Here is a 24590-nt window from a genome sequence, read left to right on the forward strand (position 1 = left end):
GTTGCTAGTCTCTAATTGCTGCCATTAATTAAAATGCTTATTTTCTCAGGATTGCTGCCACTAATTTCTACAGTGCGCCTATATTATAATAAATGGAACACAAAACACTACAAAAACAAATAAGATTGATTTAGTAATAAATTCAGTTAGTTATAATAAGCCTGATAGTAATTGATAATTACATCGATTACAAAATTAATTAAATTTTAAAAAATAAAATTTTTAATAAAAAATATCAGTTATCAACCGACTTAATAATCTATTGTAAAAAATTTAATATCTTTAATTTTATAATTTTATAATTAATTTAGTAACTGAAAAATCAGTTATTAATTTTTAAAATATTATAAAAAAATAATTTTCTAAATAAGTAATAAAAAAATTCAAATAAATAAAATTTTTAAAAATTATTAAAATAATAAATTATTAATAAAAATTAGTACTAAAAATTAATATAAAATATTATAAAAATTATTAATAATAACTATTATAAAAAATATTAACAAAAAAATTAAATATAAAAACATATTTATAAAACAAATTACTAAAAAAATTATCATATATATATACATTATAATAAAAAAATTATTAAAACTTAATACTACAAATAATTTATTAACAAAAAATATTTTTGCATAAAAATTTTTATTTTATGCTAAAGAAAAATAAATTAAATAAAAAAAGATAAGAAAGAAAAAATATGATAAAAAAATAGATGATAAAGAAAAAAATGATGAAGAAATTAAATGAGAAAGGAAAAAATGATGAAAAAAGAAAATAGATGAGAAAGAAAAAGATAAAAAAATAAAAAAAATGTGCAAAAATTTTATGGGAGAAAAAATTAGTTACAAAATCGGTTGTGTTGTCCCAAAATAGTCCAAGAGGAGGGTGAATTGGACTATAACAATTTTTCGGCCCTTGCTTGTAACCTAATGAAAAATTATGGCTTTGTTCAACTAGGTGCTCTTTTATATATAATGAAAGTAATATGCGTTTCAATAATATGTCCCTAAATTGTAATTCAAGCTTTAATCAATATTTATAACAATTTTTAACATAACATGTATCACAAAATATTCAACTAATTTCTCAACTTGCTCAATATATCCTCAAGTATATCAACTCAATCTATTCAATCAACATTCAATATCATGTATAAAAATTAAATTGCACAAAAGTAAGGAGGTCAAGGTTAGAGAGATCAAATACAATAATTTTTATAGTGGTTCAGTTTAACTAGCCTACATCCACTCTCTCAAAGAATTCTCTTTGAGTCTTCTCTTCACTATTTGCTCTTTTAAAGGCAAGAGACCAAAACCCTTTACAACTTTTCAACACCAAGCTTTTACCAAGGTAGCTTGAACCCTTGATAACTGCTATCTCAAGTACTCACACTCTCAAGCTTCAATAGGTGCTTGTACAACCTCTCTTAAATGTAACTTAATGTTTTAACACTCACTCTTACTCAATACAAATCAAACTATAAAGAAGAGATGAGTTGATTTGCCAATGGTAGCTCAAAGACTTTAAAGCTCTTGAATGAAAGCAATAAATAAAAAATCAAGGTTTGAGTGCAAATGTAAGCTTTCATCAAGTGTAAAATGAAGTAAAGAAAGTGTATTTATAGTCCCAAATCATTTTAAACCGTTTGAAATCTTTTTGGAATGTTATACACTCTATTCTAGGCGAAATAGCCGTTATTTTGTCTTTTTGTGCGAAGATAAGCAACTCTGATCATTTAGCAAACTAATGAAATTTTGGCAACAGTAGTAAATTGGTTAGTAAACTAATGTTTTAGCAAACACATTCGCAAACTAATATTTTAGCAAACAGGTTAGCAAACTAATTTACCAGATGCCTGTTTCAAATTGTAATCTTAAACAAATGATTTTAGACCTTAAGAAATATATATATATATATATATATATATATATATATATATATATATATAGTAGTATCCAAGGTCATGATGAGAGAAAAATTTATAAAATAATTAGAAGATAAAGTTTCATTTTTGAGCTCCATTCGAATAAACTTTCATCTATTCTTTTTACACAAGTATTAAGACTCAATTTCTAACTCTATGACTTTCATGCATTTACTTTGAATATTGGCTTACATAATCTTGTTCTTTCTCATCTTGGATTTGTCTTGAGATGCCTTTGAGTATTCTTCCTCATTAGATGCAACTTCAAAGGTTCTTTATAAATAAGAGAAAGAATCTACACATCACTTTAAAGTTGGGTTAGATAGATTCTGTTTGAGTTTTGTTATCATCAAAATCAACGTTCATTCGGGATCAACAATCTCCCCCTTTTTGATGATGACAAAACTCAGTTGAATCATCAATCAAGAATCAATAAAAGTGTGCGTAAGTTTTTGTATAACCAAGCAAGTTAGTATGCGGAAAATGCTCCCCCTAAATATATGCACATAATTTCCAAGAATTTTATCAGCTATATAAATCAATAATAATAAAAAAAACTCCCCCTGAATTTATGCTACAAAGCATGTTCATAAGATATTCACAATATTATCTCAATATGCAAAAAAAATGTTAATATGCACATAAACACACTTCCATTTTCAAAGTACTTACATTTGTCAAAGTATAAACACATATCCATCCTATTTCTTCCATTTGTCAAAGTATAAACACATATCCATCCTATTCTCCCCATTTTTATCATCATCTAAAAAGGAAACAGGAGATATTAACCCAAAAAGAATCAAGTTAGCCCAAACTTAAACGCAGTAAGATAAACAGTAGCAAACTGAAAAATCAGTCAACAATAGTAGCAAACATACTAGTAAACTAAAAATGCAGATAGGAAACTAAAAATCCAGATTATGTTCTAATCATTAAGTCTTTTTCTCCTTCGAGTAGCTTTGGAAGGCACCATTTTCTTCCTGGAAGGTTTAGCAGCAGGTGGCTGAGAACCTTGGTTAGCCAAATGCTCATGCTTCTGTGGCTCATCCTCATCAGATGGGGTTTGAAGGGCAGCAGCCAGAGACTGGTATGGATTAGACACCGTAGACTTAGATCTTTTTCTACCTTTCTTGATTGGAGGTGCAGCAGCTGCAGAGAGTTGAGATGGAGCACTCTCTTGTTGATCCTTTCGAGAGGCTTCCTTTTGTTGTGTAGAGTCAACTACAGGATCCATAAGTTGTTCACTTTCAGGCTCACTTTCAGGTTCTACAACCTATTCACTACCATGCTCAACAGGGGCATCAGCTGTAGGTTCAACTTCAGGTTCAACAACCTGTTCACTAATATGCTCAACAGGGGCTTCAGCTGCAGGTTCAACTTCAGGTTCAACAACTTGTTCACTTTCATGTTCCACAGTAGCTGTAGACTCACCAAGCCTAGTACCTTCACATTCAACATTACCATGAGCTGAGACATGAGTAGCAGGAGAAGAGGCATCATTTGCAGGTATATTAGTCTCAACTTTGGTTGGGAAACCAGTTTCCCTTGCCTGCTGAAGATCTACAATCAGTTTCTTTAATTCCTCATTTTGAGTAAGCAAATGACTCACTTTGTAATCAACCACATCCACAAATTTTCTCAGAAGTTCAATAGACTGATGTGTTGTACTAAATTGCTCATTAATAGAAGTTTTTAGCCCTTGAAGCTCACTCATAAACTCACTTGGAGAATCTGAATCAACTTTAGTTAAGGAAGAACCACCTTTTTCAAATCGTTTCTTTCTTCCATCAGTATCGGAGTGAATTTCTCTAAGCACAATCAAGTCTGTCCTAGAACTTTCTTTAGAAACATTTATATCCAACTCTTTAAACAAAGCAGTCAAGAGATGTGCATAAGGCAATTTTCCAATCCCATAAGCTTTACACATGTTCTTGAAAATTAGATAAGCCAAATTCATTCTTACTCTGTTAACAATATGCCACATGATGCACATATCCAGGTAACTCAAATAGCCATAGCTGCCTGACCTAGGACAAAAAATGTAGTTCACCATACTGTGAATGATTTTAATATGTTGAAAAGCTTTTGTGCTAGTGGACTTTTTACTGGTGGCAGTGTTGGCTGGTGTTGTGTAATCCGCAAGTGCACGGGTCACAGTAGTATAGTTTTAAAAATGTTATCGATCCCACAGGGAATTATGCTTAAATTGGAAATAAAAGAATAAGCTAATTAGAATGACAAAATTTAAAGATGTAAAATGAAATTTGAAATTAAAATTGGTATTTGAGGAATTTAAACTAAATCAAACAATTAACTAAATTAATTAAACTAGATTACCAAGATTTAAATTGAAATTTGCTATTTATGAAATTTGGAGGAATTAAATCTAAATTCAATAAAAATTAAAGTGATTCTAGAGATTGAATTTTCAATATTGTTTGCATGTGGTTTATCCCTAATCTTGCCAAACACATGAGAATTGCAATTTTGAGGGAAATCAATTCTTAAATTTTTGAAACCTTTTTCAAGCATTTCAAAGTTGGTTTTCATTAAATCAAACCCTATTTTCACGGTATTTCAAACCTAACATAAACCCAATTAAAGCTCTAATTGATTTTGGAAAGTCCCCTTAATTCTCTTAGCTTATCTCTAACACCAAGAAAACCAAGTTTATTGCAAGATTATCTATCCCAAATATTCACTTTTCAGTCCATCTATTAAGGATTAAAGCTTAACTTAATGAGGGCCCATTCATCAAGCAAGGCAACAAGCTCACAAGCAATAAATCAAAATATCACAATCTTCATTTAAATGGCTAAATCAGTTCAAAACCACAATCCAAAGCAATATTTACAAACCCATCTCTAGAATCTCAAACAATTACTCATTAATTATAGTTTCAAGACAAACCCAAATGTATAAATGAAGAAATAATGGAAATCTAAGTTAAGGAATAGAAAAACCCAGAAATATGCTGCTGAATCTACTGCTGGAGAGTTCAGAAAACGGGTTCTGCAGCTGCTGGAGAATGGCTTCCTGTCCTTCCCTCTTTCTCTCCTTCTTACTTGCCAAAATTGCCTCCCTTCCTCCTTATGGAAAGAAAATGATAAAGGAGACTTTATATGGGTTAGGGGTCTGCCCTAGAATGAGTAAAAAGGTGGAAGATTCCAGAGAAAGTGAGGTATAAAATCAGAGTAACAAAAATACCACGTCAGCCATTTCCAGTAAAAACGACATAAGCTGAGTCGATTGTGTCGCGGGTTGTGTCGCAGGTTGTGTAACTCTCGGCCTGAATATCTGACGATCGACACAACCTGCGACATAAGCTAAATCGGTTGTGTCGCAAGTTGTGTAACTCTCGGCCATTTTTTACTCAACTTCAAAAATTTTTGCAATTCAACTCTAATCTCCTCCAAATGGCTACTCTGATCAAAATACACCAAATTTCTCCAAATTTAACCTACAAAACAAATAAATTCCAAAAATTAAACTAAGAAGTGTGAAAATTATAAAATTAACTAAATATATGCTAATATCTATAATAATAGCTATGAACAAGGGTAAATTATGTGCAAAAATTACACCTAAATGATGATCTAAAATGCATACATCAAATTCCCCCATACTCAAACTCTTGCTTGTCCCCAAGCAAAATTTCATTAAAATTCATTTGGAAGGGAATAGAATCAGTCTTTGAAAATACAAAAATCACTAATCGAAACCACCAACTTACCTCTAGCCACCAACATTCCAAGTTCCCACCAGCGAAGCACAAAGAATGAAGCAATCACTCTCAATAATTACAAAATAGCTAAGAATTAACCAATCAACCCAAGCAACAAATACCAACCAGCTACAAGAGTCAATTGTGCCAAAACAAACCTAAATGAAATAGATAGCCAATGTGTCTCAAATAGATGGTGAGTAATGTATGGAAGATTATATTGCCAAACCCATATGCAAGCATAAAAGATCTAACTCCACTAATGTAACAAGCATTTTTCAAAGAATCATTAGGTCTTTTTAAGGGTTGTAATGGGGTCAAATAGGGTAAAATTGTGGTTAACAAAGAAAGGGAATAAGGAAAACAAAATATGAGAATAATATTAATCATGAAACTCAAAGTGCATCCTTTTCTTTTTTTTTTTTTTATCAAGAGGAAAGAAATTCACAATGAATCTTAAGTGCTATTACAATAAAGGGACTATTTTTATAATATATATATTTTTTTATTTTGTATGCATCCCTATTTCACGTCACACCCAAAATTACCTTTGGGATATTTTGGTGACCATTTTTTTTTTATCAACTTTTCACAATTACTCTAGCACTTTTCAAGATGTTTTAATCCTCCAAACTTTTTTTTTATTATTATTTTTTATGCACTTAATTGGTAAAATATTATTCTCATAAATAGGTGGTAGTGTTTAGGTTTTATGGCTAGGTAAATGATTTGGGTTCCAAAGAAATTAGGGAATTAAGGTTCAAGGGGGTTTGCAAGGGTTGAAATGAAATTAAGGTAGGTTAAGGCTAAATGTGAGATTTAAAATATGAAGGAATGCCTAAATCATATTCTTATCAAATGCAAGTTAAAAATTTCGCTTTGAAAGATCTAAGATGCTTGTTCTAGGAACGGTGAGACGACAATGACAATTTTCTTCCTTAAAGGCTTATCCAGACACTCAAAACTCAAAATAACTAATCAGAATCTGCATACCTAGATGAATGTATTAATTTTCAGCTATTAAGTAAGAGAAAGAATAATGCTTAAGACTTTGTACCCAGCTGGAACTTTCATTCCACTAACCATCTAAAGGCAAGTTAGATTGCTTGAATAAGTGGCTTATGGAATTCAAAGACTGGTTTAAAAATCCAAAAATTTTAAGTGAATAAATGAAATGCATGAGTGTATAAATGTATAGTCAACCTATATGTAACTAAGTATGCATAACTAAATGTATGAAGCTATATGCAAGTGTATATATGTGAATATGTACAAGTATGAAGTAATGAGTATGTCGCTATATGCAAGTGAAAAGGAAAAATAATTTTTGCAAAAAATTTACCCTCTCCCCCATACTCAGAATGAACATTGTCCTCAATGTTAAAAGAGTGCAAGGAATGGGATAATTTGGCTATATGTGTATAAAAAATTATTACCCTGTTGCATAAGCGATAGCACAATTTGTGTTTAAAGTGACACAAGCTGAGATGAGAATTGTTACCTCATTGCAGTACAGCTAATTTAATTAAGTAAAAGTTGGACAGCTGCTGCACTCATTGCAAAAGAAACAGTGCAATGGAATCCATTAAATCAATTAAACTCAAAAATTTGGAATAGGGAAGTTAAGCTCAAAAATATAACCATCAAGTGTAAATCCGAAGTAGTAAATCAAAGCAAGTGAGCAAAGTACTAAAGATTCAAAAGAAAAATGTACTTTATGAGGAACTAAAAAAAATACTGAATAAGCAATGTTTCAATTAAAAGAAAAGCAACATAAGCAAAATATTAACTAAACAAGTTACTAAAAAAAAACTAATTAATTAAGCAACTAAAATAAATACATGAAATGTTTTTTCTTTTTTTTTTTTTTGCTTAGTGGGCTTTTTGGGCTTTGGTTGGTTGCGGGCCCATTCTGGTGAAGTGGGTTCTCAATCTGCAAAACAAACAGACGACACAAGTTAGAATATAAGGATAGGGGTTGTGCCGGAAGTTATGAAATCTGCTGCCCAAATTTTGCCTAGTGAACATAAGCGACAACACAACCAAAATCGGTTATGTCGCAGGTTGTGAAATAATCTGCCCAAAATGTGCCCAGTGAACATAAGCGACGACATAAGTAAAACCGGTTATGTCGCAGGTTATGAAATAATCTGCCCAAAATGTGTCCAGTGAACATAAGCGACGACATAAGCAAAACCGGTTATGTCGCAGGTTGTGAAATCTGCTGCCCAAATTTGACCAAATTTCATAGCACCTAAAAAATTGAAACAAATTAGATTTCAAATGATTAGACCTTCATAACATGAATTCTAATTGTTCAATTTGTTATGTTCATCAAATACTCATAAAAAATAATTTTTTTCAAAGCACCAATTCACACATCCACATTCAAATAATTTTCTTTTTAAACTAAGATGTCAAAGTTTGGAAAAATATTCTCTTAAAATTAACAAAAAGGGCAATTTGTCCAGCAAGATCTACCAACAAATACTCAACAATAGAAATATGAAAATTATAAGTGAACAAATTTAAAACTAAAATTTAGAGCTAAAATTTAAAGCTAGAACTAAAACAAAAAATTTTTTATGCTCATTTGCTTGCAATGAATTGTATTCCATCTGCACAAAAAAATTAGAACAATGTCAAACTCTAAATAAGGAGTATAGAAAAACTTAAGACAAATATATATATGAAAGAAATAAAGAATCAATGAAAAATTGTGAGTTATGCCCAAAAATGCTAAGTTTAGGTCTTTAGCTTGACCATACTCACTCAAGATTTTATGGAGAATGAGAGAGATAGCAAGTTGCTATCTTCTCAATTGGCTCACCAACTGAATAATGCCTCAACCTTTGCCCATTTACCTTGAAATTACCCGATTTTTCACCAAAAATTTCCACAGCACCATGAGGAAAAACTTTTACAATTTTAAATGGACCGGACCACCTTGATTTTAATTTTCCAGGAAAAAATTTTAGCTTTGAATTGAATAAGAGAACCAAATCTCTTTCTTTAAAGTCCTTTTTCTTGATATGCTTATCATGCCATTTTTTAGTTCTTTCTTTATAGATCCTAGCATTTTCATAAGCATCAAGTCTCAATTCTTCTAACTCATCAAGTTGCAAAAGTCTTTTGTGTCTAGCAACTTGTAATTTCAGGATTTCCTTTTTCACAACATCCCTCATTGTAGGATTCAATCTTCTTTGGTGTTCAATAGAAGGTCTACTATTTGGCTCTAGGAAAATCCTATGCATATAGACTGTTGGACTAATTCCCTTTATATCATCAATTGTATAACCCAAAACTCTCCTATATTCTCTCAAAACTCTCAACAATTTTTCATTCTCAATATCAGTCAAAGATGCATTAATTATAACAGGATATGTTCCATTGGGTCCAAGAAAAGCATACCTGAGGTTGGAAGGAAGAGGTTTAAGATCTACCTTTAATGATGGTGGTTTAATCTCCAAATTTTGCACTTCTTCAAGCTGAAAAATTATGGCTTCAGGATGTGGTGGAGAGCTCTCCAAGTGTTGTGCAAAAGCAGATATGTTGTGATTATCATCATCAATGCTCCCACCATGGACTAAGCAATTTTCAAGAGGGTCTCGTGGATAGCTTTTTCTGAAATGCTCTTGAACAATCTCATCAATAATGTCTACCTGCAAACAAGACTCAACTTCTTCATGTTTCCTTTTCATGGTTGGATTGATGTTGAATATCATTTGATCATCTCCCACTCTAAGTGTCAATTTCTCACCCTTTACATCAATTAATGCACCGGCTATTGCCAAAAAGGGTCTTCCCAATAAGATATGAACTTTTGTGTCTTCTTCCATATCTAAAATGACAAAGTCCACCGGAATGTAGAATTTTCCAACCTTGATAGGCACATTTTCTAGAATGCCTTCTGGATACTTAATTGAACGGTTAGCCAATGAAAGATACATGTTTGTGGGCTTCAACTCTCCCATATTCAACTTCTCATATATTGAAAGTGGCATTAGGCTGACACTAGCTCCAAGGTCACATAAGGCATTTGCCACACAATTATCACCTATATGACAAGGAATGGAAAACACACCCGGATCTTTGAGTTTGGGAGGTAACTTCTTCTAAATTATAGCACTGCATTGCTCTCCCAAGTTGATGGTGTCATAATCTTCTAGCCTTCTCTTGTTGGAAAGAATCTCCTTCAAAAACTTGGCATAACTTGGCATTTGGGATAGTGCCTCAGTGAATGGCACATTGATATACAACTTCTTTAGCACTTCAAGGAATTTGCCAAATTGTTTGTCTAGCTTATGCTTGATGAATCTTTGAGGGTAGGGAAGGGTGGGCTTGTAAGGTTCAGGTGGGATGTATGGTTTCTCTCCCTCATCTTGCTCACTTTTGCTTTCTTCTTCTTTCTCATTTTTCTTGCTCTCAACTGAATTTTCTTCTTTTGTGCTCTCTTTTTCTTCTCTCTTGTTTTGACTCTCTTGACCAACTTTCTTACCACTTCTCAAGGTTACAACCTTACATTGTTCATGAGGGTTTTGTGGTTGGCTAGGTAGTTTCCCATAGGATTTGCTTCCTGATGAGCTTGCTTGTTGAGCCAATTGAGTCTCCAACATGCGGTTGTGGACTCGTAATTGATCCATGGTTTGTCTCATGTGTTGCATTTCTTCCTCCAATTTGCTGTTCATCTTGCTTTGTTCAGCAAAAAATTTCTCCATCATGCTTTCCAAGGTTGGCTTCGGTTCATGAGGTGGAAGGGATTGTTGTGCTCTTGCTTGATATCCCGGTGGTGGCTGCCTTGTGGGTTGAAATTGAGGTTGAAATTGAGGCCTATTTTGCTGCATAAACTACTGGTTATGAGTATAATTTGAGCTTGAACCTTGTTGAGCAAAAGTTGCTTGTGGTCTCCATGTTGAGTTGTTCACATTAGAGTAAGAATTTCCCATAGGTTTCTGTTGATAACCTCCTGCATAAGCAGCTTGTTCTTGCAAATAATCATCACCATAAGAAGAGTAATCAACTCTACAACTTTGAGTTCCATCTGTGAAGGCAACTTGTTGCATAGTTGTAGGAGTTGAGATTGTTGCCTTTGTGCAAAAATCAATAAGAAGCTGAGTTAACTGATCAAATCTTGCATTCAGGTAGCTAACTGAGTCAAGTTCATAAATCCCAGCCTTCTTTGGCTCAAGTGCTCTAGGATTTCCCCACAAATGGGTATTATGAGCAATCTTCTCTAATAGATTATAGCATTCTTCACTTGTCATTCTCATGAAATCTCCTCCTGCTTGTGAATCAATTGTGTTTCTTATGGCTGGAGTAACTCTGGTGTAGAAATTCTGAACAATCATCCATTTCGGTATTTCATGATGAGGACATTGCCTTTCAAGCTCCTTAAATCTCATCCAAGATTCATACAAAGTTTCATCATCCATTGGCTTAAAAGCTACCATCAAATTTCTCAAATGAGTGGTCTTCCCAAGTGGAAAAAATTGAGATAGAAAAGCTTGAGATAGCTGCTCCCAAGTAGCTATAGTAGCTTGTGGAAGTGAGTCATACCACTCCAATGCTGAATCCCTAAGAGAGAATGGAAATAAGGTGAGCCGAATTACTTCATCTGAAACTCCAGGTTGCCTTTGTGTACCACATATCATCAAAAATTTCTTCAAATGAGAATGAGGATTTTCAAGTGGACTACCTCCAAATTGTGAATTCTGAACCATTTGAATGAGACCAGTCTTCAACTCAAATTGATTAGCTCCAATAATAGGTCTGTTATCTCTCACATCTGCACATCTAGGAAAAGCATAATCTAACATGGATCTTTTTTGAGGATCATTTTGATTAACCACTGCATTTTGCCTATTTTGCTCATTTCCTCCATTATTTCCACCAATAGCTCTATTTTTATTCTCCATATTTTCAATTGTCTCCTCTTGCCCAAATCTTTGTTGTTCTTCTTTTTCTGCTTCCTTTCTTCTTTTGTATTCCTTTTTGTTGGCTCGGTAGAATTTTTCAATTTCTGGGTTGAACAACAATTCAGTATCACTTGTGCTTTTCGATCGTCTCATAAACAAGAAAAGTACCTGAAAAACACAAGGAACAATAGTGAAAATAAAAGAAAATAAAAATTCTAATTAGTTTAAGACAATTAAAATCCAACTTAAAAACAAACAATTCCCCGGCAACGGCGTCAAAAACTTGGTGTTGTGTAATCCGCAAGTGCACGGGTCACAGTAGTATAGTTTTAAAAATGATATCGATCCCACAGGGAATTGTGCTTAAATTGAAAATAAAAGTATAAGCTAATTAGAATGACAAAATTTAAAGATGTAAAATGAAATTTAAAATTAAAATTGGTATTTGAGGAATTTAAACTAAATCAAACAATTAACTAAATTAATTAAACTAGATTACCAAGATTTAAATTGAAATTTGCTATTTATGAAATTTGGAGGAATTAAATCTAAATTTAATAAAAATTAAAGTGATTCTAAAAATTGGATTTTCGATATTGTTTGCATGTGGTTTATCCCTAATCTAGCCAAACACATGAGAATTGCAATTTTGAGGAAAATCAATTCTTAAATTTTTGAAATCTTTTTCAAGCATTTCAAAGTTGGTTTTCATTAAATCAAACCCTGTTTTCACGGTATTTCAAACCTAACAAAAACTCAATTAAAGCTCTAATTGATTTTGGAAAGTCCCCTTAATTCTCTTAGCTTATCTCTAACACTAAGAAAACCAAGTTTATTGCAACATTATCTATCCCAAATATTCACTTTTCAGTCCATCTATTAAGGATTAAAGCTTAACTTAATGAGGGCCCATTCATCAAGCAAGGCAACAAGCTCACAAGTAATAAATCAAAATATCACAATCTTCATTTAAATGGCTAAATCAGTTCAAAACCACAATCCAAAGCAATATTTACAAACCCATCTCTAGAATCTCAAACAACTACTTACTAATCATAGTTTCAAGACAAACCCAAATGTATAAATAAAGAAATAATAGAAATCTAAGTTAAGGAATAGAAAAACCCAGAAATATGCTGCTGAATCTACTGCTGGAGAGTGCAGAAAACGGGTTCTGCAGCTGCTGGAGAATGGCTTCCTGTCCTTCCCTCTTTCTCTCCTTACTTGCCAAAATTGCCTCCCTTCCTCCTTATGGAAAGAAAATGATAAATGAGACTTTATATGGGTTAGGGGTCTGCCCTAGAATGGGTAAAAAGGTGGAAGATTCCAGAGAAAGTGAGGTATAAAATCAGAGTAACGAAAATGCCACGTCAGCCATTTCCAGTAAAAACGACATAAGCTGAGTCGGTTGTGTCGCGGGTTGTGTCGCAGGTTGTGTAACTCTCGGCCTGAATATCTGAAGATCAACACAACCTGCGACATAAGCTAAATCGGTTGTGTCGCAGGTTGTGTAACTCTAGGCCATTTTTTACTCAACTTCAAAAATTTTTGCAATTCAACTCTAATCTCCTCCAAATGGCTACTCTAATCAAAATACACCAAATTTCTCCAAATTTAACCTACAAAACAAATAAATTCCAAAAATTAAACGAAGAAGTGTGAAAATTATAAAATTAACTAAATATATGCTAATATCTATAATAATAGCTATGAACAAGGGTAAATTATGTGCAAAAATTACACCTAGCAACATCAATTAGAGCTTTTATTTCAAACTCAGCCAAGTTAAAGCCTGGAACTCTAGCAACATCTCTATGAGTAGAGATTTTATTTCCATCATTAGGCAATTTTAAAGCCTTCGCAATCAACTCAACAGAAATAACATACGCACTATCATTCAAGGCAACTTCAAATTTGTCTTCTTCATCAACTATTCTTAGAGTTCTATACAATTCTTGAACCAATCTAGGGTAATAAGCATTAGTGCACTCACAAACGTTCATCCATTCCTGAAATTCAAAGAGTTCTTTGAATTGAAAATTTACCTGACCAAAATAATCCCATTTGATGAATTTACAATCAAACAGTGCTTTGTCAACAGAGCCCGAAGATTGTGTAGCACCCTTTTTGCGTTGAGTATCAAACCTGCGTATTTTTCTCCCCTTTTTCTTTTCTAGTGCCGACACAGCAAGTTCTACTACCTTAGATGGGTCGGAGGATACGCTACTCGATTCAGCTTCTGGTGTTTTCTTCTTTTCCTTCAATTTCTTCCTTAATGCAGCGATAGGGAGATCTTCAGATGGTGACAAGGATGAAGAAGCAGCAACAGCAGTGGGTGTTTTTCATTTAGTGCGAGCCATAGATGGGGAAGTAGAGACGATGAAGAATGGGGAATTCTAAAATGGTTTTTGGTGCAGTGAGGAATGAAGGAGAAATTAGAGAGATAAGCGTTCTGATGAAAATGGGTTAGATTTGCTGGCAAGAAAACTTAGAGGAGTAATGCCGTAAGCCAATGCAGAGGAGAGAGAGTAGAAAAAAAAATTGATGGGTGACGGTTTTGTGTAGCAGTGGTTTAAGTTTCTTGAGTCCCGCGCTTTTCTATTCTAGTGTACCTTATCTGAACTTCATTTTTTATTTCAAATATGTCTATCTATCTCTATATGCATATATATATATATATATATATATATATATTTCTGTAGCAAGGAGAATGTGAATAGGTAAGTGCATTGTTTGACGCGCAGAGAGTTTCAAGCACAATCACTTTTTGATTTGAAAATTGAACAGTACACGATACAGCAAACTAATTTTAGTCACGCAACATTAGCATACAACTTAGTAAACTAATTTCTTGAGTACACAAATAAGTTAGCTAATGTTCTTTAGAGTTTTCTTAGCAAGTTTATGTCACAGCAAATTTCTCACACATTGGATAATATGCAGATATATTAAATTACTATGAATTAAATTTCAAGCAAGTAGTTCACTCATGCCAATTTCCCTTCTAATTTTACAAAAGGTTTCCTCATTAAGTGGTTTTGTAAAAATGTTAGCAAGTTGATTTCTAGAGGCAACAAATTCTATTTTGATATCTCCATTTTGAACATGATCTCTAATAAAATGATGTCTGATCTCAATATGTTTTGTTCTTGAATGTTGGACTGGATTTTTGATCAAGTTTATGGCACTTGTGTTGTCACACCTAATTGGAACAAGATTATATTTTAAACCAAAATCTTTCAATTGTTGTTTCATCCATAAAATTTGAGCAACACAATAACCAGCAGCTATATATTTTGCCTCAGCTGTAGATAAAGCCACTGAAGTTTGTTTCTTACTGTGCCAAGAAACTAGTGCAAGACTAAGAAATTGACAAGTACCTGAAGTACTTTTTCTATCCAATCTACTTCCAGCAAAATCGAAATCACTATAACCAACAAGATTAAATGATTCACATTTTTGATACCATAAACCAATTGAGTATGTGCCAATGAGGTATCTGAAGATTCTTTTAACTGCACTTAGATGGGATTCTTTTGGACATGATTGAAATCTTGCACACAAGCAAATACTAAAGTGTATGTCTGGTCTAGATGCAGTAAGTTATAAAAGAGAGCCAATCATATCTCTATAAAGCTTTGTATCTACTTCTTTACCTTTTTCATCATTGTCCATTTTAATTATTGAACTCATGGGAGTGGCCATGCTCTTTAAATCTTCCATTTTAAATTTCTTCAACATGTCCTTGATGTACTTTGATTGATTTATGAAGATGCCATCTTTCATTTGCTTAATTTAAAGTCCAAGGAAGAATGTGAGCTCACCCATCATGCTCATCTCAAATTCATTCTGCATAATCTTAGAAAATTTCTTACAAAGAGATTCTTTAGTAGCACCAAAAATTATATCATCAACATAAATTTGCACAATGAGCATATCATTATGATGCTTCTTAACGAAAAGTGTTGTGTCCACTTTGTCTCTTTGGAAATCATTTTGTAAAAGGAATTTACTAAGCCTTTCATACCAGGCTCTAGGAGCTTATTTTAAACCATATAAAGCTTTAGTAAGCTTATAAACATGATTTAGATGCTCATGATTTTCAAAGCCCGGAGGTTGTGCAACATACACTTCCTCATCAATATAACCATTTAAAAATGCACTCTTGACATCCATTTGATAAAGCATAAAGTCCTTGTAACATGCAAAGGCACACAACATTCTAATAGCTTCAATTCTAGCAACCGAAGCAGAGGTTTCATCAAAATCAATCCCTTCCTGTTGGTTGTAGCCTTGAGCCACTAGTCTAGCTTTGTTTCTAACAACATTACCTTTTTCATCCATTTTGTTTCTAAAAACCATTTAGTACCAATAATTGAATGATCTTTTGGTTTAGGCACCAAATTCCAAACTTTATTTCTCTCAAATTGATTTAGTTCTTCTTGCATGGCAAGAATCCAACTTTCATCATTTTGAGCATCTTCAAAACATTTAGGTTCAATTTGTGAAACAAAAGCAACATTACCAAAATATTTTCTCAATTGTGCTCTAGTCATCATCCTTTGAGATAGATCATCAATAATGTCTTTTTGGGGATGATTTTTATGGAATCTCCATTCTTCAGGTAAATCTTCATGTTGGGACTCATTCACTTGTAATTCTTCCAAATTTGGCATTTCTTCATTGATTTGATCATTATTGGTATTATGGATATCTATTGTGGTATCTCCTTGAGTTTTTTCATCTTTGTCATCAATTTGTTCCATTTCTTGACTTGATATTATATTTTCTTTTCCAAACACCTGCTCATTATTATCATCACAAATATTTTTCTTTCTAATAGAAGGGTTAGTCTCATCAAACAAAACATGAATAGTTTCCTCAATAACTAAAGTTCTTCTATTGAACACTCTATAGGCTTTACTCTTTGTTAAATACCCAAGAAAGATTCCTTCATCGGATTTAGCATCAAATTTCTTTAAGTTATCCTTCTTATTATTTAAAATATAGCACTTACAACCAAATGCTTTGCAATATGAGATATTTGGTTTTCTTCCTTTCCACAGCTTATAGGGGGTCTTTTTCAAAATTGGTCTAATCAAAATTCTGTTCAACACATAGCAAGATGTATTAATAGCTTCAGCCCAAAAGTACTTTGGCAAATTATTTTCATTCAACATAGTTCTAGTCATTTCTTGCAAAGTCCTATTTTTCCTTTCTACAACCCCATTTTGTTGTGGTGTTCTAGGAGCTGAAAATTTATGGTTGATTCCATGTTTATCACAATATTTCTCAAGTAAATGATTTTCAAATTCAGTTCCATGATCACTTCTTATAGATGTGATGTAAAAACCTTTTTCATTTTGAACCATTTTACTAAAAGAGGTGAATTTCTCAAAAGTCTCATCCTTGTGAGCAAGGAAGAATTTCCATGTATATCTTGAATAGTCATCAACAATAACTAAAGCATATGTCTTCCCACCAAGACTAGTAGGAGATACAGGTCCAAATAAATCAAGATGAAGCAATTCTAACGTCCTAGTGGTAAACACAATATTTTTAGATTTAAAAGATGCTCTAGTATGCTTTCCTAGTGCACATGCTCTACATTGAAATTCATTTTCATAATTAATCTTAGGAAGACCATTAACAAGTTCTTTCTTAGACAATTTTGAGAGTGTATGCATGCTTGCATGACCCAGTTTTCTATGCCACAAATAACTAGAGTTATCAAAAGATACTAGACATGTACCATGATTAGTTTCAAAATTATTCATGTCAAGCAAGTAAACATTATTAGATCTATTGGCAATGAACAATGTGTCATTATCTAAGTTATTGATTGTACATAGAGAAGATGTGAATTTTACCTCAAAACCTTTATCACAAAGTTGGCTTACACTTAGCAAGTTATATTTCAAACCTTCAACAAGCGACACATCTTCAATGCAAGGTTTGGTTCCAATTGTGCCATTTCCAATTATTTTTCCTTTCCCTTTATCTCTAAATTTTACATGTCCTCCATCTTCCATTGTGATTTTTGAAAACTTGTCCTTTTCACCGGTCATGTGCTTTGAACAACCACTATTTATATACAATTTTTCACTTTCCTTCATCCCTTTGAAACAAACCTGAAATTTAATCATTGAGCTTTAGGTACCCAAGCAACTTTGGGTCCTTGGGGGTTAGTGACCTTAGGTAAGGTTCCCTTTGGCACCCATACCTTCTTTACCTTAAGAAGACCCTTCCTAAGTATACAAGAACTAATCATATGACCTCTTTTATTGCAATAATAACATGTAACATTAGGCAAGGAGGATGTAGATGCTTTAATGAAATGATTCTTATATTTACCATAGTTCATGAAACCATCAAAACCAATTCCATATTTTTCATTTGAAATTCTTTGGTTTCCAAGAAGTATATCTAGAGTTTCTTTTCCTTTTGTAAATTTTACCAAATCATTTGTCAAAGATTCTACTTTAGCTTCAAGAACTTTATTTTTCTCAATGAGTATTTCACAAGTTTCTTTTGAGATTTTCAACTCTAAATCTAGTTCTTTAAACGAGGCAATTTGTCCTTTGTAAAATTCATTTTCTTTATACACATTGGACATGGCAATATTTTTGATCTCAATGATTTAATTTCTAAATCCATTTTAGTGCATTTTCTCTTGTAATTTCTATACTCATCATATACTCTAGCAAATGCAAGCTCAAGTTCTTCTACATTAGGAGATTCATAAGAGTTTACCTCATTGTCACTTTCTTCTTCCTTTTTTGAACTCTCGAATTTCTCTTCAAATGACATCATACAAAGGTGAGCAGTCTCCTTGTCACTTTATTCATCATTTGAAGATTCTTCACTGTTGCTCCATATTTCTTTCATAGCTTTCTTGCTCCTATCTTCTTTTCCTTTCTTCTTTTTGAGTAATGGACATTTGGGTTTGATATGTCCAGGTTTGTGACACTCATAACATACAATTTCTTCTTTTGAATCCCTGAAATGTTTATCCTTGGGAGTATACTTTTTCAAGAATTTCTTATATTTGCTTCCTCCCTTCTTGAAAGCTCTTTTGAATTTTCTTACAAGCATAGCCATTTCATCATCATTATCACTTGAAGCACTTGAGTTGTCACTTGAGTCAAATTTGAATATAACTCTTTTCTTCTTATCTTCATCCTTGTTTGACTTGAGAGCAATGCTTTTCTTCTTCTTTTGCTCATTTTCAACTTCATCTTTCTTACATACCATCTCATGTGCAATGAGAGATCCAATGAGTTCATCATAAGTGAATATTTTTAAAATCCTTGGTATCTTGGATAACTGTTGTCTTTGCTTCCCAAGATTTTGGAAGTGATCTAAGAATTTTCTTCACAAGTTTAGCTTCCTCAAATTTTTTACCAAGTGCTTTGAGAAGATTTACAAGATCAGTAAACCTTGTACTCATATCCGCAATTGATTCTCCTGGCTTCATTTCGAACAGCTCATAATCTCAGATAAGGAGGTTTGCTTTAGACTCTTTGACGACATCAGTTCCTTCATAAGTGACCTCAAGCTTATCCCAAATTTCCTTAGCAGATTGACATCTTGAAACACGATTGTATTCATTAAGATCAAGTGAGCAATGCAAAATATTAATAGCTTTAGCATTTATAGAAATTTTCTTCTAATCATTGTCATCATATTCATCTTCATGTTTTGGTACTTTTGTAGTTCCTTGACCATTCTTTTGAGGAACATGTGGACCATTTTTAATAATTCTCCATGCATCAATATCTACAGATTGTATAAAATTTCTCATTCTTACTTTCCAAAATGAATAATTAGTGCCATTAAAGAGTGGTGGTCTAGTAATTGAGTAGCCTTCAGCTAGTGGTGCGGGTATACCGGCAGTGTTGCTAGATGAACCAGCCATTATGGATCACTCCAAGGTTGTAACACCCTAAGCAAGAGAGACAAGCTCTGATACCAATTTGTTGTCCCAAAATAGTCCAAGAGGGGGGTGAATTGGACTTTAATAATTTTTCGGCCCTTGCTTGTAGTCTAATGAAAAATTATGGTTTTGTTCAGCTAGGTGCTCCTTTATATATAATAAAAGTAATATGTGTTTCAATAATGTCCCTAAATTGCAATTCAAGCTTTAATCAATATTTATAGCAATTTTTAACATAACATGCATCACAAAATATTCAACTAATTTCTCAACTTACTCAATATATCCTCAAGTATATCAACTCAATCTATTCAATCAACATTCAATATCATGTATAAAAATTAAATTGCACAAAAGTAAGGAGGTTAAGGTTAGAGAGATCAAATATAATGATTTTTATAGTGGTTCGACTTAACTAGCCTACATTCACTCTCTCAAAGAACCATCTTTAAGTCTTCTCTCCACTATTTGCTCTTTTAAAGGCAAGAGACCAAAAGCTCTTTACAACTTTTCAACACCAAGCTTTTACCAAAGTAGCTTGAATCCTTGACAAGTGCTATCTCAAGCACTCACACTCTCAAGCTTCAATAGGTATTTGTACAACCTCTCTTAAATGTAACTTAATGTTTTAACACTCACTCTTACTCAATACAAATCAAACTATAAAGAAGAGATAAGTTGATTTGCCAATGGTAGCTCAAAGACTTTAAAGCTCTTGAATGAAAGCAATAAATAAAAAATCAAGGTTTAAGTGCAAATGTAAGCTTTCATCAAGTGTAAAATGAAGTAAAGAAAGTGTATTTATAGTCCCAAATTATTTTAAACCGTTTGAAACCTTTTTGGAACATTATACACTCTGTTCTAAGCGAAATAGCCATTATTTTGTCTTTTTGTGCGAAGATAAGCAACTCTGATCATTTAGCAAACTAATGAAATTTTGGCAACAGTAGTAAACTGGTTAGTAAACTAATGTTTTAGCTAACACATTAGCAAACTAATATTTAGCAAACAGGTTAGCAAACTAATTTACCTGATGCCTGTTACAAATTGTAATCTTAAACAAATGATTTTAGACCTTAAGAAAAAAAAAAAAATATATATATATATATATATATATATATATATATATATATATATATATATACTCCAATAATAGTATCCAAGGTCATGATGAGAGAAAAATTTATAAAATAATTAGAAGATAAAGTTTCATTTTTGAGCTCTATTCGACTAAACTTTCATCTATTCTTTTTACACAAGTCTTAAGACTCAATTTCTAACTCTATGACTTTCATACATTTACTTTGATTCTTGGCTTACATAATCTTGTTCTTTCTCATCTTGGATTTATCTTGAGATGCCTTTGAGTATTCTTTCTCCTTAGATGCAACTTCAAAGGTTCTTTATAAATAAGAGAAAGAATCTACACATCACTTTAAAGTTGGGTTAGATAGATTCTGTTTGAGTTTTGTTATCATCAAAATCAATGCTCATTTTGAGCTATACGGGATCAACAGGTTTCTAATAGTTTTAATTTGTTTTAAAAATTAATTATTGTTAACAACTGATTCACAAATTTGTTGCAAATAAAAAAAAATTGGGTAGGCATTTTTGGAGGAAAAAAATCTGTTGCAAAATCGATTACTATTAGTAATCGATTAAAATCGATTGCAAAAATCAGTTACTATTAGCAATTAATTTCGTAAATCGATTACAAATAAAAAAAATAAAATAAAAAATTAGACTAAAATTTTTTGAGAGAAAAATTAGTTATAAAAATCGATTACTGTTAGCAACTGATTCGCAAATCCGTTGCAAATCGAAAAAAAAAAATTAGGTAAGAATTTTTTAGAGAAAAAAAATTTAACAACTAATTTATAATTGATTACAAAAATCGATTACTATTAGCAACCGACAAGGAATCGATTGCAAATAACAATTAATTTGAGTAACTGATTGCAAATTGATTGCTAACTCTGGAGCCAATTAAAATAATGCTTTAATTTAGTAGCCGATTCCCTAAATTAATTGTTATTAGCAACAGATTCCCTAAATCGGTTATTATTAGCAACCGACTAAGAAATCGGTTGCTAATAGCAATCAATTTTAAAATCGTTTGCTAATCGTATAATTAAGGTTTTTTTAATATTGATTAGTAATCGATTTAACAACTAATTATAAATCAGTTACTATTAGCAACCGATTTATAATCAGTTGCTAAATTTTTTTAAAATTAACAATTTTACTTAAAAAAAAATCACAAATCGGTTACATAATTAATTGCTAATGGCAATCGATTTCAATTAACTATAATCGATCACAAAATTAATTGTTTGTTGTAGTGAAAAATACTCAATTTTTAAAAATATTTTTGAATAGTTCCAAACTTGATCAATTTATTATTAGCTAGCTTCATACAAATAATTTTATAAACATAAAGAAATTGAGAAGAAAAGGAAGAATTAATGTAACTCACAAGGGAGAAGTAAAGGATTATGTTTGCGAGACACGTTTAGTGGTGCTGTTATATATCTTGTATGCACTATAAGAAAAATATTAATGTTCGGATCCTTTAGTAATTATCAATTATTTTATTAATTATTAACGATTATATATAAATCGTTAATGATTAATTATTTATATAATGACTTAAAATAAAAATATTTATTATAAGTAATTGTTAGATAAAAATAATGATATTATCGCTCACTCAATCTCTAAAAGTTATTAGGTATAACTTTTCATGAAACACTCGTTAACTTTAAATGCTAATATAAATATTATGTCATCAAATAAATAAAATACTAAAAACTACCTTAAAAGTGATTTTCAAACAGACCTAAAGCTTACGAGTTCACATTCTAATTAAGCCGAATAAAAAAGCAATGTGGAGGAGAACCGGAAAAGGAAGGGTATTTTTGGATCCCACTCAACCACATGCGCACGAAACTTCCATGGGAATCAAGGGCCCTCCAACTATAATTTGAGTCCAAGAAAGAATAATCATTTTCTTCATTATCATCACCATTCCTATATGAAATCTAGCCACTGTAGAAACCTCAGCTTATTTCTATAAATACTATGCCATATAAAACATCATAACCAACCTCATCTCCTTGCTCCCAAAAAAAAATAAAATAAAATAAAAACATCAGAGCAGAAAGAAAGATTTTGAGTGAGAAAGAACCATGAGGCCACCTGCAGCTGCTGCAATCAACTCCACTGCTAGTGCAGCTCGTGCGTACGGCAGCGGATTAGAGCACTGGAAGTCTCCGATCCCTTACCTATTTGGAGGGTTTGCTGTGATGTTTGGACTCGTCGCCATGGCATTGATTATTCTAGTTTGCTATTATGAAACTTCACCATCCAATTCACCTCCTGATGATGTTGATGAGGCTCAAAAAAAATCTCATCTCAGTATGCGGCCCTTGGAGATGGAGCCAAAGATTGTCGTCATCATGGCTGGTGATTATAACCCTACTTACTTGGCCAACCCTGTGCCTTGCACTTGCCAATCTCATCAACAACTGTAACTTATATCTATCATCCATCTTTTAGGCCTCTCTGTCGCAAACTGATCACTTCCTTTCCATTTTTCTTCATTTTTTTTCTGCTTTCTGATGAGATTTAGGCTTTTCTTGGAGTTTGCGGGAATATATATGTAAATTGATGAGAACTCATAATAAATCAAGGATATGTGCTATTATATATTTATTTACATGTCTTGCTTGAAGGAATATATAAATCTTGTTTAAAAGAAATGATAGAATTTAACCAGTTTAGACTGGCAGAATTTTGTTTACACCATTTATCAATTTTTTGCGTACATATATATATTACGATAACTATGAGATCTCAAATTCAAATTAATATTTGTAAATAAGGTTTCTTTCATGCATATAATTAAGAAGAGAAGACGAATACTCCATCTTGGAATTAAAGAAAATAATGGGGATCGAACTTAGGTAGAGATGAGCAGTGAATTAATCTATGAGTGCATTGTCTGTCCATTATGTTTGAAAAAAAAAATGACAAGGAATTATTTTATGGAGGACCACTTTCAATTATAATGACTAGGACAGGATCAGAAATTTCTCTTGGGTGACATCAACATATATAATCTTTTACGGGTCATAATCAACCACATTGATAGCAGATGATAGCTATGCTTGCTAGCTATATATGATTTGTATTGCAACAGCAAGTTTCAAGGTTTCACATTTTGATCATTTTTCTAACAATATTAGTGTTAGGTTTATCTCATCACCATGAAGTTTCATCACAATCTTTATCCACACTCAAGAGAAACAGTTCAGATTGCTTTAATAATTCTCAAACCTTTTACTGTATTTGGCCACATGATATATGTTTAATTGATTCTCAATGTGAAATGATTAGATCACTAGAAAATTCGAACTCTTATACACCATTAACTTTAAAGAAAATTTTTAATTTTAGCGATTTCCACACCTTCAAATCTTATTATTATAGAAACAATTCGCCATGTTTTACATATGCATTAGCTCTCTTTTTGACATTGCTATTATGAATCAAGCGTCTCTAACACGTTTGCATTAGCTAGCTCTCCATTAAGGGTCTCATGATTTTAATTTCTCTAATGTTGGAAAGGATTAGTAATATTGTCATGAGTTCTTTTGATCAATCTGATAATAATGTTAACCTGTAACACATATATAGGGTGAAGTTAGCAACTTATGATAAGCCACTCTAACACTCAAGTTAATAAAATATTTTTAGAGAATGTGAGTAGATTGTTGTACCAAAATGAGTAGAGTAAGCGTACTTGACTTGTGGTGTTATTCCAATATTTATAGATTGATGTTTTAGTAGTCGTTGCAGGAATTTCAAGATTGTTCGATTATGATTCTGAGATTCTAGGTGAAGATGCCTGTCACAGTTACATAATTTTTAATAGTCAGTTATCTGAGCTATGAAACCGAACTATTTGAATGAGGTAAGTTGTTAAGTTAATTCAGACTATTGCTTGGCTAATTGTTACCTGTTTATCCAATGCTTTGACTATTTAAACAAGCCAATTAATCATGGGATATCATGATTGACTAT

At 32.2% G+C, this 24590-nt stretch overlaps 1 protein-coding gene and 1 non-coding gene across 2 annotated transcripts; both read left to right on the top strand.

Moving 5' to 3' along the window:
* Positions 1-11012: 11012 nt before the first annotated feature.
* Positions 11013-11119, top strand: LOC131183567 (small nucleolar RNA R71). Its single transcript, XR_009151613.1, has one exon. It is a non-coding gene; the product is annotated as a small nucleolar RNA R71 (small nucleolar RNA).
* An 11574-nt stretch (positions 11120-22693) lies between these two features.
* On the top strand, positions 22694-24460 carry LOC110671618 (protein GLUTAMINE DUMPER 6). Its single transcript, XM_058152170.1, has 2 exons — positions 22694-23002; positions 24341-24460. The coding sequence occupies exons 1-2, from the start codon at positions 22694-22696 to the stop codon at positions 24458-24460; spliced, it is 429 nt and encodes a 142-aa protein (XP_058008153.1).
* The last annotated feature ends 130 nt before the right edge of the window (positions 24461-24590 follow it).

This window comes from Hevea brasiliensis, chromosome 9, assembly GCF_030052815.1.
Source record: "Hevea brasiliensis isolate MT/VB/25A 57/8 chromosome 9, ASM3005281v1, whole genome shotgun sequence".
NCBI classification, from domain to species: Eukaryota; Viridiplantae; Streptophyta; class Magnoliopsida; order Malpighiales; family Euphorbiaceae; genus Hevea; species Hevea brasiliensis.